General features: G+C 36.7%; 1 protein-coding gene across 1 annotated transcript in view; it reads left to right on the top strand.

The window, feature by feature from the left end:
* LOC126480995 (phosphatidylserine synthase 2-like) overlaps window positions 1-7,522 on the top strand; it is a 214,381-nt gene extending 206,859 nt beyond the window's left edge. The window contains exons 10-11 of the mRNA XM_050104440.1: window positions 3,600-3,689; window positions 4,182-7,522. Coding sequence (XP_049960397.1) covers window positions 3,600-3,689; window positions 4,182-4,245 — 154 coding nt within the window. The 3' untranslated portion in view covers window positions 4,246-7,522. The remainder of the gene's footprint in view (window positions 1-3,599; window positions 3,690-4,181) is intronic.
* The last annotated feature ends 10,314 nt before the right edge of the window (window positions 7,523-17,836 follow it).

The following is a 17,836-nucleotide window of genomic DNA, read 5'->3' as shown; positions in this document are numbered from 1 at the left end:
TTATAAGCTTCTGTTTAGTGTGATGAGATGAGAGGGATAACAGTGACATCATTGCACACAGCACTTCTGCACATGATACCTACCATGTATTCTAATAACCATGATACAGTGCATTTAAAAGCTTCTTCAGGTGTAAAAGTGGATATACTCGATTTTACAGATGGTCCCTGAATCATTAATTGGTGAGAGACAATGGTACCATTTCACCCTGTAGAAACATTCTTAAATTTTTTGGGATTCACAGCCCCAACATGTTTTTAGAATGAAAACATGATCCAAGTAGACTGTATTCTGTTTATTATCCATTCACAGATAATAAACAGAATACAGCCTATTTGCCCCATGTTTTCGTTCACATAGAGACATCCACAAGCAAGAATACCTCCACCACCTGCCAGAATAATAACCTTGTTGCTAACTGGGATGCATCGCTGTACATGGTTTTCAACATACTTGTATATTGCCATCAGCATTTGCCAATGTTTACTGCAAATTACTAAACTAGGCAACCTTCTTCCATGCTGTCAGTGTCATATTGCAGTGCTCATGCTTAAAATCATATATACATAAACAAAACACTGGAAGCATCAGACTACTGTTTACATAAGTATTTTGGTAATATATTTACAAATTATTATATAAATTGAATCATTTTACTGCTAGTGTCTTTGTTTTGTTTCTTCATTCTCTCTCGTGAATGATGTGAGCATCACAATAATTAGTTTGCCTACTATGATTGTCAAATGAAAAGCATGTGTATCTCCAGCATCTTCTCTGAAACCACTGCATTGATTTGGTATGCATACAGCTTAGAAACAAGTATCAGCACATTGGGAGTTAGAACCTCCTAGCTTCCAAAGGAGCAGAGGTCAGGCAAAAAAACGTTTTTTCAGCCTGACAGGTGGGCTGCCCTGCACAACAGGCATGTTGTATGGGAGTAGTATCAATTTGCTGTATTGACCTGCTCTGCGAGACAGCCTACATGATCAAAAAAGTGTTTACACCCGAGTCATGTAGGCTGTCCTGCACAACAGATGTATATGCAAATACTGTTGGACTGCCTTGCAGGGGCTGCATGTACAGCTAGGCATGTATGAGCAGAGGGGGGGAAGGAGGTGATGCACAGAGAGAGGGAGGAGCAGGGAATGGACAGAGAGAACACGCAGGAGGAGACGGACGGATAGAAATGAGAGGAGACATGTTGTGTGGGTAGTGTTGGCATGTCTTGCAGGGGCTACACTTGTGGATGGGCACTGCTAAGCAAATGGGGCTGTTAGGAGACGAATAGTTAGAGAGGGGGAAGGAGGAGATGGACAGAAAGAGAAGAGGGGAGGAGGAGGGAGGGGAAGATGCGGGAGGCAGGTAGAAGGGGTAAAGTGGTAGTGGGCAGGAGGAACAGGAGGGAGGAGGAGATGGACAGAGGGAGGAGGTGGTAAGATATGGTTGGAGGGGGGAGGAAATGGACAAAGTGATGGGGGAAGCAAGAAACAGACAGAGGTGGAAGGATGAGGGAACAGAGAGATGGGGGAGGAAGAGGTGGGTACAGAGAGGGAGGAGGAGATGTGTTCAGTAAATGTGTGAAATGCATTTGCAAGTAAATCTGTGGGGAGCAAGTGTCATACTGTTCAGAGAGAATTTACCAAACAGACTTCAGAAAGAAAATTACCGAAAGCACAAAGGAAATGATAAATTTAATTATTTCCTAAAAATTGTTCTTACAATTAAATTCACAGAGGGGAGACATTAAAAACAGGGTGTCGATAAATTGTCAATTTTGTTGAAATAATGACTGAATTCTAATTATTTATAATGGCATATTTTTATCGCATCCTACATTCAACATGAGCACCATTCACATCCCCAGACAACTCCCAGCTGCTGGCTGTGACATAATGGACACTCCAGAGCATTTGTGGTGTTAGAGCTGCAGCAGCTTCTCCAAGTTGATCTTGGAGCTCCACCAGTAACTTGATACATTGTCAGTAAAACAAACATGCTTGGTAAATCCCCATACAAAGAAGTCCATGGGTGTGAGTCTGGGAGAATGCACTATGCAGATCATGCAATTTCTGCATGCACAATACATCTTAAACAAAACACATCATTCAAAAACCTATACTCACCTATGGCATATTGCCCCATCCTGTTGGAAGTAAGTATAACCCTCAGACTTCAAGAAGAATATAATAATTCCAACGCCGAAGAAAGCAGGTGTTGACAGATGTGAAAGTTACTGAACTATCAGTTTAATAAATCACAACTGCAAAATGCTAACACAAATTCTTTACAGACAAATGGAAAAACTGGTAGAAGCCGACCTCGGGGAAGATCAGTTCAGATTCTGTAGAAATGTTGGAACACGTGATGCTATACTGACCCTATGACTCATCTTAGAAGATAGATTAAGGAAAGGCAAACGTACATTTCTAGCATTTGTAGACTTAGAGAAAGCTTTTGACAATGTTGACTGGAACACTCTCTTTCAAATTCTGAAGGTGGCAGGGGTAAAATGCAGTGAGCGAAAGGCTATTTACAATTTGTACAGAAACCAGAAGGCAGTTATAAGAGTCGAGGGACGTGAAAGAGAAGCAGTGGTTGGGAAGGGAGTGAGACAGGGTTGTAGTCTATCCCCGATGTTATTCAATCTGTATATTGAGCAAGCACTAAAGGAAACAATAGAAAAATTCAGAGTAGGTATTAAATTCAATGGAGAAGAAATAAAAACACTGTAATTCTGTCAGAGACGGCAAAGGACTTGGAAGAGCAGTTGAACGGAATGGACAGTGTCTTGAAAGGAGGGTATAAGATGAACATCAACAAAAGCAAAATGAGGGTAATGGAATGTAGTCGAATTAAGTCAGGTGGCGTTGAGGGAATTAGATTAGGAAACGAGACACTTAAAGTAGTAAAGGAGTTTTGCTATTTGGGGAGCAAAAGGACTGATTATGGTCGAAGTAGAGAGGATATAAAATGTAGACTGGCAATGGCAAGGAAAGCGTTTCTGAGGAAAAGAAATTTGTTAACATCGAGTATAAATTTAAGTGTCGGGAAGTCTTTTCTGAAAGTATTTCTATGGAGTGTAGCCATCTATGGAAGTGAAACATGGATGATAAATAGTTTAGACAAGAAGAGAATAGAGGCTTTCAAAATGTGGTGCTACAGAAGAATGCTATAGATTAGATGGATAGACCATGTAACTAATGAGGAGGTACTGGTCAGAATTGGGAAGAAGAGGAATTTGTGGCACAACTTGACTAGAAGAAGGAATCGGTTGGTAGGACATGTTCTAAGGCACCAATGGATCACCAATTTAGTATTGGAGGGCAGGGCAACGTGGAGGAGACCAAGAGATGAATACACTTAATAGATTCAGAAGGATGTAGGCTGCAGTAAGTACTGGGAGATGAAGAAGCTTGCACAGGATAGATTAGCATGGAGAGCTGCATCAAACCAGTCTCTGGAGTGAAGACCACAACAAATTGCTAATCCAAATAAATGCAAGTAATTTTTGCATCAGTAGTAAATTTATATTCTGTTGAGATTAAATTAGAAGAATATAATTAATTGTAATTGCAATGTCTCCTTTGTTCTTTTTGTAGGCATATAGCTGCTTTGTGGGCTGTTGGTCTGTCATCATTAGTAGCATGGACAATATGGAATTTCTTGATATCAAGGAACACAGCAAGAAGGTGAGTTTTGATTTTAACAACTAACTCCAAGTTAATTGTGAGGAGTTTCATGAATATCTTTTAAATAAGAGTAACTTTTAAATAAAATTATAATACTTTAAATATTACCTGTCTTGGAGTTTCAAGGAATCATGGCAGCATTGGTTAATTTCATAACAGAATTTGTTAGAAATCAGTATACTTTGTATGGTGTCTGTAATATCAGCACAGAAAGTAATATCATTTATAATGACAAGTCCCTGTACAGTATGCATGTGTTTTGCATAATTATATTGCCCATATAATATGTGTAAATAACTACGGATTTTGACTGAGCATACTTGGTGTTACTACAAGTATAGAATACTGTTCATTATTTATGTTAAGATATGGTGATAATATTTATAGACACATAGCTAAGTACAAATCATAATAGTTTTCTTTTACTATAACTGTTGCAGATATCCTCCCTTTTTAAAAGCATGTTATAGATTTACAATTTTTAATTTCCAGAAGCAGTGTCGCTGATGTTGCTCAGCGACGTATGAGGTGGGCGGTTGTAAAGAACTTGAAATGATTGACTTACACCTGATATTCAGGTGAATTGTGCATTTTTGGAAGAAAGAAATACCTCCTTGAATCTGTATCTCATTTGCTGGCATAAAAAGAAGAGACGTGATCTGTTTTTCATTATGAGGACAAAGCAACAGTTGTTTCATTCCTTGATAGAGAATGAAAGTTTCTCCTGTCATTCATGTTCAAACCTTATATAATTTAAGACACGAAGTGAATGGGATGATATTCAAAGCCTTTCTTTTACTATTTCACAGCTGTTTGAGCTTTTGTGTTGTGAAAAGGAGGAGGACTAAAAGAAAAGTGATTGTATTAGACTGCTGCACTATTTTCCTCGTGTCAAAGTGGTTTATGAGCTCTGATCATTCACAAGAAACGGAAAAATTTTAAGAACAGTCCTGTTTTTAAGAGCCTATTAGCACCATGAATTGCTGCTATCAGCAGTTAGATTACGATTTTTATGTCAGAATTTACTTAGTCATACTGAAAAATCTGATGAGGGTACTCATTGACTGTTGTGTGTGTTTCAGAGTAGCAGTAACTATATTCATCCTTAGTTCATGCTAATAATATGCTACTCTGCTTTTGAAAGTAGTTTAATATTCAAGTTCCATTCCTGTTCTAATGTTGTGGAATGCTCTAAATTTGTATTTTCTATGTTAAAAAAAATTAAATTTTAGTATTAACAGCTACTAATAGATTCAAAATCATTCTTGTCAAAGAATAACATAAAGTCATTAAAAGAGTCAACAATCGTAGCTGGATTAGACTCTGTAATATTCCGTATTGATATCTTTTCTATTGTACAAACCGTACAATTCTACTTGTTTCACCTTTAAACAATCTTCAGAATCTGTCAGATAAAAGGACAAATTTGAGAAATTTAACAAAAAGTGAGATGTTCCATATTAAGAGAATATCAATACCTAGTATCTCACCAAAAAATCCAGCATATAAAAGTACCAGGGACAATTGCTACCATTCAGTGACACCGAGTTCCTCAAGTAAAACATGCTGTGGCCATTAGGTGGTGTTAATGCTGTCAGACTTTCAAATATAGCATCTATAGTTCTGAGTATTACTCATACAGTCATTTTATATTACATAAAATTTATAAATATAACAAAATTTTCTATGGACTAGTCTGCTGGTGAAACCATTTTAATATATGATATAGTATTATACAAGAAGCATAGGTCCTTTTTAAAAGTATTTAAAAATTAAATTTATTTAAAATAAGGATCATGTACCATAGTAACAAAAATACGTAGCAAGTGCATTAAAATTAAATGTACATTTGTGTTGTCACCGTCTTGTCGCCATCCTGTTTACTTGGGGTGTTGACTCCAGAGCTGTGGCCAGATAAGCCACATCTTACAACTAATGTGCATCTTACACTTGTTTTATAGCATTGTGTGATATTTCATCGTCACAATAGTCCTTTTATCTGACAGATACTGAAGACAAATAAAATTGTTATTGAAATATTTTGGCAACATAACACCACAACTCCGGTGACAACATGAGAAGATTCCATGTGTGAAATTCACCGTTAAAACCTGCCCATATAGATTCTGAAGATGGCTTCAATTTTAATTCAAAATATGTAAAATTTTAAGTTGAGTAGCAGTTATCAGTTACGTATGAGATTGCTTACAAAAGGGATTCATTAGTATCTTTGACAGCATGCAGATGTCATACCATGAATAAACAAAAGGGAGAATACTATTGCCACACTTAATCCATAGTTTTCACTCCAGTAGTTTCATGATTCAACAAACTTAATGTATCAAAGTACCTCAAACTATTCAATCAGTGTCTGCACAATTAGGTTTAATTGGCACAGCACATGCAATAGAAATAGTGTGGTTGGACATGAATAGATCTTCTTTCTCTTGTGATCTGTAACTAACCATGAAAGCATCTCTTTAATTTTCTGTAAATGGTTATGAAATATTTTCACCTTTTTTCATCATCATCATCATCATCATAGTCACATCTGTCTCTTTGTGCTAAGAGAGGAATGTTTGTGTACTTGTTTGACACAACACATCAGCACAGGCCTTAACATGAGGTGCCTACTAGCATTTTTGTCTGATACCCTTTGCTAGAAAGAGAGACAGCAACTAGAAACATGAAGATTTTACTATAACAACTGCTTATCAATACACTGACAGTAAAATTATATTTGAAGCCGAGTTAGAGGAAATAGTGAAATGAAATTTAAACTATTGGCCTTTTAAAAATAGTTTTTAGATAGGAACTCTGATTTTTATACAGTTACATTCTGTAGAGACTTTTAAAGTCACTTAGTGTTGAATGGAGCATGATATTTGCAGTTGAGCCCTTTATGTTTAAGAAGACATTAAAGAAACTTTTTTTGTAAGAAACCTACTGTCATATAAATTTGAATTGAGAGTATGACATGCAAAGTGTTACATAATTCCCCAGTTAAATGTGGTTATTTAAACATGTATAACATTTGTTGGCATTAACCTTTATAAAATGTTGGTACTCTGACGTTAAAAATACAAAAAAGTTAAGATTGTTTTCAAACTAGTCATGTATTTGACTGCATCATCATTATATTCTGTGTAGCATTCCATTTTATGCCTGTTTTGACAAAACAAGAGTTAGCAGCATTACTTTAAAAAGAAAAACGTTAGTGCATGATAAGTACTGTAGTAGTAAATAAAATAATAATTGTCTCAAATTTTGTAATGAATGTCCTATAATGTACTTAGTGATGTAATTAATTATTGTAGATACTGTCCCCATTGAGGTAATTCATGGCAGTATAGCTTATTTAAAAGAATATCTTTATCAAAAAAAACTGAAACAATTTTCACATTTCTTGTGGAGTACAAGAGCCTTATTTTTTCCAAGCTCAGCAAGGAATGTAAATTAGAAATGACTCTTGTTATCATATGAATAAGACTTTTAAACTTGAACCTAAAGTTAGATCAAAAATTATAGAAATGAAGTTTCATATGCTCAGGTTATTATATTTAATGCTGAAAGATAAAATATCTTCTTGAGATTCCTTGCTTTTATCAGTGGAGTTAATTGTTGAATCTGCAATATTTACATATTCAAAATGTTTAATATTTTGATAAATGTAGCACCATAAAATTTGGATTTTGTAGGAACATAACTTAGTGTGTCTTATTCCTCAGTATATTTATTTTTTACCAAAGTGTCTGCTTGATTAGCAAAGGGGTGTGTGTGTGTGTGTGTGTGTGTGTGTGTGTGTGTGTGTGTGTGTGTGTGTGTGTGTGTGTCGAAACTACAGATAATTTGTAAATGAATGAAGGAAACAGGAAAAAGAAATGAACATTGTATAAACTATATTTTACCATCTAAATTGAATCCTCCCATGCATAATTGTTTTATTGTGTATTTGATATTATTAATTGCTCAGTAAGTTCAAGTATATATTAGGGATATGGAAAAAACAGAGAAGTAGATATTTTTAAATAATTAATACTACATTAAAATTTGTTGTAACTTCTTAGCTAAAATGATAACATAGTTTCATGTTCTGGTTAGCTGTTATTAGTAAAAATAAGACAGTTTCTTGGTGAGTTATATCATTCTCTCAAGTTCTTCAGCTTGTCAAAATTAGTTATTCGCTATTGTCTCTACACTGTGTACCTCAATATGACCTTAAGTGCTTTTCTGTCATGAACTGTTACTGTTTGGAAGCTACAGAACTTGAACAATACAATAATGAAAATTTCTGTGGTAAAATAGCTCTCATACATATAATTTCATTTAATGCTTTAGTTATAAAAGCAAGTTTTATTCAGTATTATTGTTGGGACCATTGAAGTAAAACATTATATTATCAGTTTCACATGCTATATTTCGAAAGTGTTAAGTTTTAAAAACTAGATTGCAGTTATCATACCAAAATATAGCAAAACTGTGTGTTGTGGAACATATTTTTGTGTATGTAAATTGATGTAATCTTTGTTGTTATTGTTGGAAATATAATTATAAAGGCCTAATTTTTCTTCCCAATGCTGAATAGATGATGATTAGTATTTTGTGGTATATAGACTGTTTTAAATATATACTTCAATAAAAGAGAAAAACACATGTTAACTCGCATTCGGGAGGACGATGGTTCAATCCCGTGTCCAGCCATCCTGATTTAGGTTTTCCGTGATTTCCCTAAATCACTCCAGGCAAATGCCGGGATGGTTCCTCTGAAAGGGCACGGCTGACTTCCTTCCCCATCCTTCCCTAATCCGATGAGACCGATGACCTCGCTGTCTGGTCTCCTTCCCCAAAACAATCCAATCCAACACATGTTAATTACATTGACCATTGACAAGCATACTGCTATCATTGTCTGATTCATTTCTAATTGACAAACAATCTAAATCATTTATTTGACTTTTTTCCCCTCAGTCTTGCAACTCAACTTCATGAAACATTTAAACATTTGTTGCCCATTTCAGGCAACAATGTAATAAGCTGGCACAAAGTAGTTTTGCAGCTGTATGTAAATATTTTTGTAGATCTGAAGAAGGATAAACCTGGAAGCTTAACAATATCTGCAGTCTCATTTATGTACCAACTAGAGACTCAACTACACAGTGAGTTGTTACTTGTATTCCTTCCATGGCACACATTCCACCAAGAACTTTCCATTATCATTTGTAATGAAACTACATGAGTATATTGGGTCGTTTTCTTGCCCATCATATTCCAAAATTATGAGAAAGAAAGAAAGAGTCAGATGGCAGAATGATTAAAGCTCTGGACTGTTATGTAAGGATTGCCATTCAGATGCCTGTCCACATCTTAAATTTAAGCATTTCACAGCTTGACTAAATTCATTTGCTTGAATAGTGGGGGAGGGTTCATTGGAAAAGAACACAGCTAATTTTCTTACTTACAGTTGTCCCATCTGACATCATACCCATCTTTGGTAACAGCATTGTCAATGTTAAGTCCTGTCATTTTTCATTCCTTGTAAAAATATTTTCTGACATTTGTGAATGAATTTCAGAAGATTCCTATTTTCTTGTAAGGAACAAAAAAATGAAGATTATGGTTTAACATTCCATCAAGGATGAGACATGCTTGCTTATCTTGTTTTGCTGCTAGTGGCATAATTATTCTAATTCAGCCTCAAAAACAGTGATTAACTTAATTTATTTTATTTTAAAATTTAATGTTATGTTGAGTGTTGAATTCTAAATGCCCTACATTTCTGGTTATTTGTTTTGTAGGAAGTGGCTGCATCCGTAGCTGTCAGTTTGAAGGGACATATAAGCTGTACCTAAAAATAGCTGTAAGCGCACAATATAACATTAGGTTGGTCATGGGTATGCTTGTACAAACCACTGCAGCCAAGACAAAATTGTTAACACCATTGAATTTTATTTATTCAGCCACTACTATTAAAGTTCTACACCCACTGTAAAAGTTAAAGTCCACTAACTGAATCAAGAAAAAGTTCAGAAACAACAAAATACTTTCAGAGTCTGGACTACAAGTCAACTCTGAAAAATTGACAGGTGCTGAGAAAGCAAAATGTAAAATTATGTTCCATTTTAAATATACGACTGAATTACTGCACAAACCAATGTAGCTCCTTCGTCAATTGTGGTCCCAAAATGAAAGTCACACTCCAGCCTCTGGTCACATTTATATAGCTGTGAGATGGACCTCCCATAATGACAGTTGTTAGTCTTAAACTATACACCAGTAAAATTTTCCATATTCTGTATGCATATATCTAGAACAAAACAAATTACATATGCAGTTTCAAACATTTGAGCTGCTTAGAAAGAGTTGTTGCAGCAGATTATATGGTGAATAGTTTACAATTACCAAGAAACTAATCACTGTGGCCAGCCGGAGTGACCGAGCAGTTCTAGGCGCTACAGTCTGGAACCGCATGACCGCTACGGTTGTAGATTCGAATCCTGCCTCAGTCATGGATGTGTGTGATGTCCTTAGGTTAGTTAGGTTTAAGTAGTTCTAAGTTCTAGGAGACAGATGACCACTGCAGTTAAGTCCCATAGTGCTCAGAGCCATTTGAACCATTTAAACACTATGATTGCATACTTTCATTAATTAATAATTTACAATAAAAATGTCACATCATCCTTATGTAAAAGGAATTGCTCTTTCCACAAGTGCAGTGAGTTTTGCCCTAGCTTGGATACAGTTTGAGTTATTGTCAACTTTGATAATAAACAAATAGGCTGGAATGAAACTAATAAATGACAAACAAATTTTTGAACAGTGATGTCTATGATGGTCAAGCATGAATAACATGCTACTCATTATGCTTCGGTTTCATAACCCACCTTCCTGCTGAGTCAGCAAGTTCAAACTAGTTTCAACTAGCTCAAAATAGTTCTGACAAGTTGAAATTTGCTCCAACAAGCAAAATCGATTAGTCAGCAAGTTGTGACTTGTCAGGACAAGTCCTGTTTTGACAAACATCTGCCTTGAAGGAATCATCATATTTCACTGAGCTGACTCATATGCGCATGTACTCCCAACACTTACTCATTCAAGGAACAGGAGACATAATCATGAATGCAAGTTTGGTCCTCAGAACAAGCACATTCAAGGAACTGGTGGTTCAATTTCAAATACAGAAGTCACCTTTTCATAAGCTACATAACAAATAAAAATGGTTACACTGACAGGCTTACATAGCAATAACTAAAATTTCATGGTGGAAATTAACTATTGGTGCCTGATGTGTGAGCGTGTCATAAGTCAAGCTACCTCAGGTGTTAATACAGCCAACTTTGAGTGGTCACTGTCCCAGAAGGTGCGATAAGATATATACTTGGCAAAGCTGACGGACACCAACTTACGTGTCCATTCTCTTAACCTCCAACATTTTGTGATGGTCAGCTTGTAGTATTGGCATTTCAAGTTCCTATTCAGTTGATATTATTTCACTATCATGTCGATTATTGCCTGCTGCTTTTAAAGCTCGCAAGAAGACTAATCACTCTACCAATTCATTTGAATTATTCCAGTGAACAAAATCGATATGTGCTGATGGTTCATCGGAGACTGTATTCCAAGAGTGAACATCAAGTGCATTTTCATTCTCTCCTATACCGATCCACCTCTTTTATTTAATGAAGGCTTAATGTTATGGCTATATTTATAGCCTCTGTTGTAATTTGGTAGTTTACAGGGGACAAAGTTCTGTTTATAAAAATTGATAGGCTCAAGAACTTTACCACAGTTTTGAAGATCTTGTGTTATAAAACTGTTTATTGGGTTTGGTTGTAAATAATAATTCATACAATCCTCTCATTCCTGGATATGTTACACTGTGAATTATTAAATCTTCTTCTCCTCCTCCTCCTCCTCCTCCTCCTCCTCCTCCTCACCACCACCACCACCACCACCACCACCATTCATAAATACATTTTTTCCTTGGCTTTATCTTCTTCATCTTGGTTGGTCTTCTCCTTTCAAAATAGCTGCTCTTCTTGAATCAGTCCCTTTAGTATGAAGTGCATTTAAGTACCTTTTTCAGTACAAACTGAGCCTTAGATTGCCTTTTGTGCCGCAACGACACTTTTATGCAGATATTTTGTTGAGATTTCAACACCTTACTTTTAAGACTTAATCTTTCAACCAAGGAACTGAGATGCATGTTGACAACAGAAGCTTAAGCTGAGGATCTGAGTCTGAACTGCTTACAAGCAAACATCTCAATTTATGACAATACAGAAACTGCTCACATGTATCAGACAATGTCAAATACAAATATCATTACCAAATTTAATAGGATATTCATTATTTAAATCATCATCTTCGCTTATAATTAGAAAACTGCATTTTCACCAATGTCCATTTAAATGTTTTGAGAAGTGCATTAACATTCATATCAGGATTAACATGATTGCTGATTACAAGCCTCAAAATATGTTCATCTTATTTGTAAAGAATAATTACATTAGTGTTGTCTCTAATTAACTGTTATGGAATTTTGCTGTATGTTTGACTTAGATAAAAGCTGTCTTCACCATAACGCCAGCTCATAGAGTTTTCTATGTCAGCCGACGTAAATGCTGCCAGGTTGCCACGGAAGTATTTCTTAATATAACCTTGCTAATCACAAGCAATGTCATTGAAAAAAGAAAATTGAAAACAGTAGCGCTTTATCAGGCGATATTACATCCTCTTTACTTGAAAATGTGAAATATCCAGTATCATTCAAGTTTTCAAATATCTGTCCTAGAAATTTATAGTTATATTGCTGAAGCTCTAACAATTTGACGACTAAGAGTGTGTGAAATGTATGTGCAAACTTCCCACTTCTCTTATACGAGTCGACTTACTTGGTGTACACAGCCGATCTTCTTCTCTGAATAGCCAGCTTCTGGAATCTCTGTAAACTACTTCGAAGAATGATGCTAGTTACAGGAACCCTAAAGACTCTCTCTGTACTTGCGAAATAATTAGGTACTCGAAGAATACTTTTCAACAACTATCGGTGTATCTGAGGTTCATAATGAACAAAATTCACACTTTGCATTCAAACATTTGACTTCTTGTAAGTCACTCATATCATCTCACATTAGAAACAGATTTAAGTACATTTAGAAAAGAGTTGGCTTAACAACCACAACTCTATTCCAAACAAATTGTAAAATACGTCTTGCCTCCAGCAGGTCCAAAATATGAGTTACTTAAAAGTCTTCCTCAACTCACTGTTCTTTGTCACTAACGATAGTCACAGTTACAAAACAGCACAGAATAACCCAGAAGTTCCATAGTTCTTCCTTGCACTTTCATTACGACTTCCATGGATCGACCAACAAATACCGTTGGACCGCCATGTCTACAGTCTTCTCACAACAAACTTCAAAACCTGCCCACACAAACAAGTGATGCGCAGTAAGTAGGATTCTATCATCCCACTCTCACATCTAAAATATCGTGTGTTCGAGATGGTGGAAGGCTGAGTGGTTCTAGAATTTACGCAGAAATTCTCGAAACACTACAAAGCGACACACACACACACACACACACACACACACACACACACACAAATCTAATTGTATGTGGAAACACATTGCCATGTTTTCAGTTCTGTGTTCCTTTTTATTATTATTATTATTATTATTATTAAACATCTATTTCATCAAATCGTTGATACATGATGGGGTTTATTTGTACATTCTGCTTCTACAACTGCATTTACATCTGTCCTCTGCAAACAACTGTGAAATGCATGGCAGAGGGTACATTCCATTGTACCACTTATTAGGCTTTCTTCCTGTTCCATTTGCATGTGGAGGGCAGTAATCTCATCTTGTCTTCATGACACCTGTGGGAGCAATAGGTAGTGGGCTGTAGGGTATTCCTAGAGACAACATTTAAAGTCAGTTCATGAACCTTCGTAGGTAGGCTTTCTCAGAATCATTTGTATCCCTCTTCAGAAGTCTGCCAGTACAGTTTATTCACCATCTCTGTGACCCTCTCTCCCATGGGTCACACACACCTGTGACCATTCGTGCTACCTTTCACTGTATAAGTTCAATATCTTCTGTTAGTCCTGTATGGTAAAGGTCCCACACACCTGAGCAGTATTGTAGAATTGGTGACACTAGTAATTTTTATGCAATCTCCTTTTGAGACTGATTGGATTTGCCCAGCATTCTACCAATAAACTGAAGTCTGCCACCTGCTTAACCCTTGACTGAGCCTGCGTGATCATTTCATATCCCTAGAAATTGGTACACCCAGGTGTTTGTATGAGTTTGCTGATTACAACAGTGACTCATTTGTAATATAGTCACAGGGTACCTAATGTTTTCTCATTCTGTGAGCACATTTCTACATTTCTGAACATTTAAAGGAAGTTACAAAACTTTGTCACTTTGAAATCTTATCAAGATTTGACTGAATATTTATTCTTTCATGCTGTTTTTGATTATAGATAACTGCATCATTTGCAAAAAGTCTGATGTTCGTATTAAAATTGTCCTCAAGGTAATTAATATACAACATGAATAGCAAAGGCCCCAAGACGCTTCCCTGAGGTGCTCCTGAAGTTAGATCTGCATTTGACAATGACTCTTCATCCAAGATAACACACTTCGCCCACCCTACCAAAAAATCCTCAATCCTATCACAAATTTTGCTTATACTGCATACGATCATACTTTTGATAATAAGTGTAGAGTTTGTACTGAGTTAAATGCTTCTCAGAAGTTGAGAAATGGTACATTACAGTAAAACTGATCCAATATCATAAATGATTTTAGGCATGTAATACAGTGCAGTTTTTGTTGTGGGCTTCAGTCCTGAGACTGGTTTGATGCAGCTCTCCATGCTACTCTATTCTGTGCAAGCTTCATCATCTCCCAGTACCTACTGCAACCTACATCCTTCTGAATTTGTTTAGTGTATTCATCTCTTGGTCTCCCTCTATGATTTTTGCCCTCCACGCTGCCCTCCAATACTAAATTGGTGATCCCTTGATGCCTCAGAACATGTCCTACCGACCGATCCCTTCTTCTAGTCAACTTGTGCCACAATCGTATTCAATACCTCCTCATTAGTTATGTGATCTATTCATCTAATCTTCAGCATTCTACTGTAGCACCACATTTTGAAAGTTTCTATTCTCTTCTTGTCCAAACTATTTATCGTCCATGTTTCACTTCCATACATGGCTACACTCCATGCAAATACTTTCAGAAACGACTTCCTGACACTTAAATCTGTACTCGATGTTAACTGCACTGTTAACAGTGCAGTATAGCATTGTAATATAATACATTAAAATAACAGTACAATCTAAAATATAGTACAATACATAACAAAAGTAATTTTAGATGTATGAGGGCTATCCAGACAATAACAGATGTCCTGGTTTATTGCAGGGCCGTCATCTTGGTACCATAACATTCCTACATGCAGTGCACAACCAGTGGTGGTAGTATGTGTTCTGTGTCTCTGCTGCTTTGGTTTCTGTGATGTTTTAAAATGTGTGCTGCAATAGAAAATCCTGCCACTTGTGAGGTGCATTCTGCAATTAGGGTTTTTGTTGGCAAAAAACTGCAAACCAACTGAAATTTATCACAACCTTTGTGATGTGTACGGAAAAGAAATAGTGAGTGAAAGCCGACTGAGGCAGTGGTGCATGGATTTTAAAAATGGCCATACCAGTGTTCAAGAAGGAGAAAACAGTGGTAGGCCTAGCCTTGTGACTGAAAAAATGGTGATGTAAATCAATGTCAAAATGCATGAAAATGTTCATTTCACAATTACGGGACCTTTGCAACATTTTCCCCAAATTTCACTTAGTTTGATGGGTGAAATTGTGGCAGAGAAGATCTGTTACCACAAATTTTGGGCCTTGTAGGTGGGTTCCCAAAATGGAAAACCACAAAAAGCAGATTCTGGCTGCAGCAATGACTTTGGCGAAGATTAGAACATACATGGTAACAAAGTTATCAATTGTGTCATAACTGGCCATGAGACTCAGGTGAAGAATGTCAATTGTGAAACAAAAAAGCAGTCAATGAAATGGAGACACACACATTCTCCCAAGAAACGAGGGAAGTTAGAGCAAACATTGTTAGCATGGAAGATCATGGCTACTGTGTCTTGGGACTCTAAGGGAGTGATTCTCATTGATTTTCTTGAACATAACATAATAATAAACTCAGAGGGATACTGTCAGACACCAAGAAAGTTAAGGTGGGCGATACAAAACAAGTTTCGGGGAAAATGCACAAAAGTCATTTTTTCCTGACAAACGCATGTATACACGCAGCCAGCCATACCTGAGAGCTCCTACGCAGTTTCGGAAGAGAGGTGTTTGATCATCTGCCATGATGTTGTTCTGGTTTTCAGTACAGAGATTGGTTTGATGCAGCTCTCCATGCTACCCTATACTGTGCAAGCTTCTCCATCTTGATGTACCTATTGCAACCTACATCCTTCCGAATCTGCTTAGTGCATTCATCTCTCAGTCTCCCTCTACAATTTTTAACCTCCTCGCTGCCCTCCAATACTAACTTCATGATCCTTGATGCCTCAGAACACATCCTACCACTGGTCCCTTCTTCTTGTCAAGTTGTGCCACAAACTCCTCGTCTCCCCAATTCTATTCAATACTTCCTCATTAGTTATGTGATCTACCAATCTAATCTTCTGCATTCTTCTGTAGCAACAGATTTTGAAAGCTTCTATCCTCTTCTTGTCCAAACTATTTATTGTCCATGTTTCACTTCCATACATGGCTACACTCCTACATGGCTACACTCCACACAACTACTTTAAGAAAAGACTTCCCGACACTTAAATCTATACTCGATGTTAACAAATTTCTCTTCTTCAGAAACGCTTTCCTTGCCATTGCCAATCTGCATTTTATATCCTCTCTACTTTGACCATAATCAGTTATTTTGCCCCCCAAATAGCAAAACTCATCTAATACTTTTAGTGTCTCATTTCCTAATCTGATTCCCTCAGCATCACCCGACTTAATTCAACTACATTCCATTATCCTCGTTTTGCTTTTGTTGATGTTCATCTTATATCCTCCTTTCAAGACACTATCCATTCCGTTCAACTGCTCTTTCAAGTCCTTTGCTGTCTCTGACAGGATTGCAATGTCATCGGCGAACCTCAAAGTTTTTATATCTTCTCCAGTGATTTTAATTCCTAATCCAAATTTTTCTTTTGTTTCCTTTACTGCTTGCTCAATATTCATATTGAATAACGTCGGGGGGTAGGCTACAACCCTGTCTCACTCCCTTCCCAACCACTGCTCCCATTCATGCCCCTCAACTTTGATAACTGCATCTGGTTTCTGTACTAATTGTAAATAGCCTTTTGTTCCCTGTATTTTACCCCTGCCACCTTCAGAATTTGAAAGAGAGTATTTCAGTCAACATTGTCAAAAGCTTTCTCTAAGTCTACAAATGCTAGAAACGTAGGTTTGCCTTTCCTTAATCTATCTTCTAAGATACGTCATAGGGTCAGTATGGCCTTGCGTGTTCCAACATTTCTGTGGAATCCAAACTGATTTTCCCCAAGGTCAGCTTCTACCAGTTTTTTCATTTGTCTGTAAAGAATCTGTGTTAGTATTTTGCAACCGTGACTTACTACACTGATAGTTTGGTAATTTTCATGCCTGTCAACACCTGCTTTCTTTGGGATTGGACTTATTATATTCTCCATGAAGTCTGAGGGTATTCTGCCTGTCTCATACATCTTGCTCACCAGATGGTAGAGTTTTGTCAGAACTGGCTCTCCAAAGGCTATCAGTAGTTCTAATGGAATGTTGTCTACTCCCGGGGCCTTATTTCAACTTGGATCTTTCAGTGCTCTGTCAAACTCTTCACGCAGTATCATATCTCCCATTTCATCTTCATCTACATCCTCTTCCATATCCGAATCTATCTTACCCCTAGTGATATAAGCATGTACATCCTTACATTTGTCCTCTTGCCATCCTTGCGTTGCCATTTGGCACTTCCTGCCGATCTCATTTTTGAGACATTTGTATTCGTTTTTACCTGTTTCATTTACTGCATTTTTATATTTTCTCCTTTCATCAATTAAATTCGATATCT

The sequence above is a fragment of the Schistocerca serialis genome, chromosome 5, assembly GCF_023864345.2.
Source record: "Schistocerca serialis cubense isolate TAMUIC-IGC-003099 chromosome 5, iqSchSeri2.2, whole genome shotgun sequence".
NCBI lineage: Eukaryota > Metazoa > Arthropoda > Insecta > Orthoptera > Acrididae > Schistocerca > Schistocerca serialis.
Note: the sequence above shows the minus strand (reverse complement) of the source record. Positions and strands in the feature narration are given on the sequence as shown.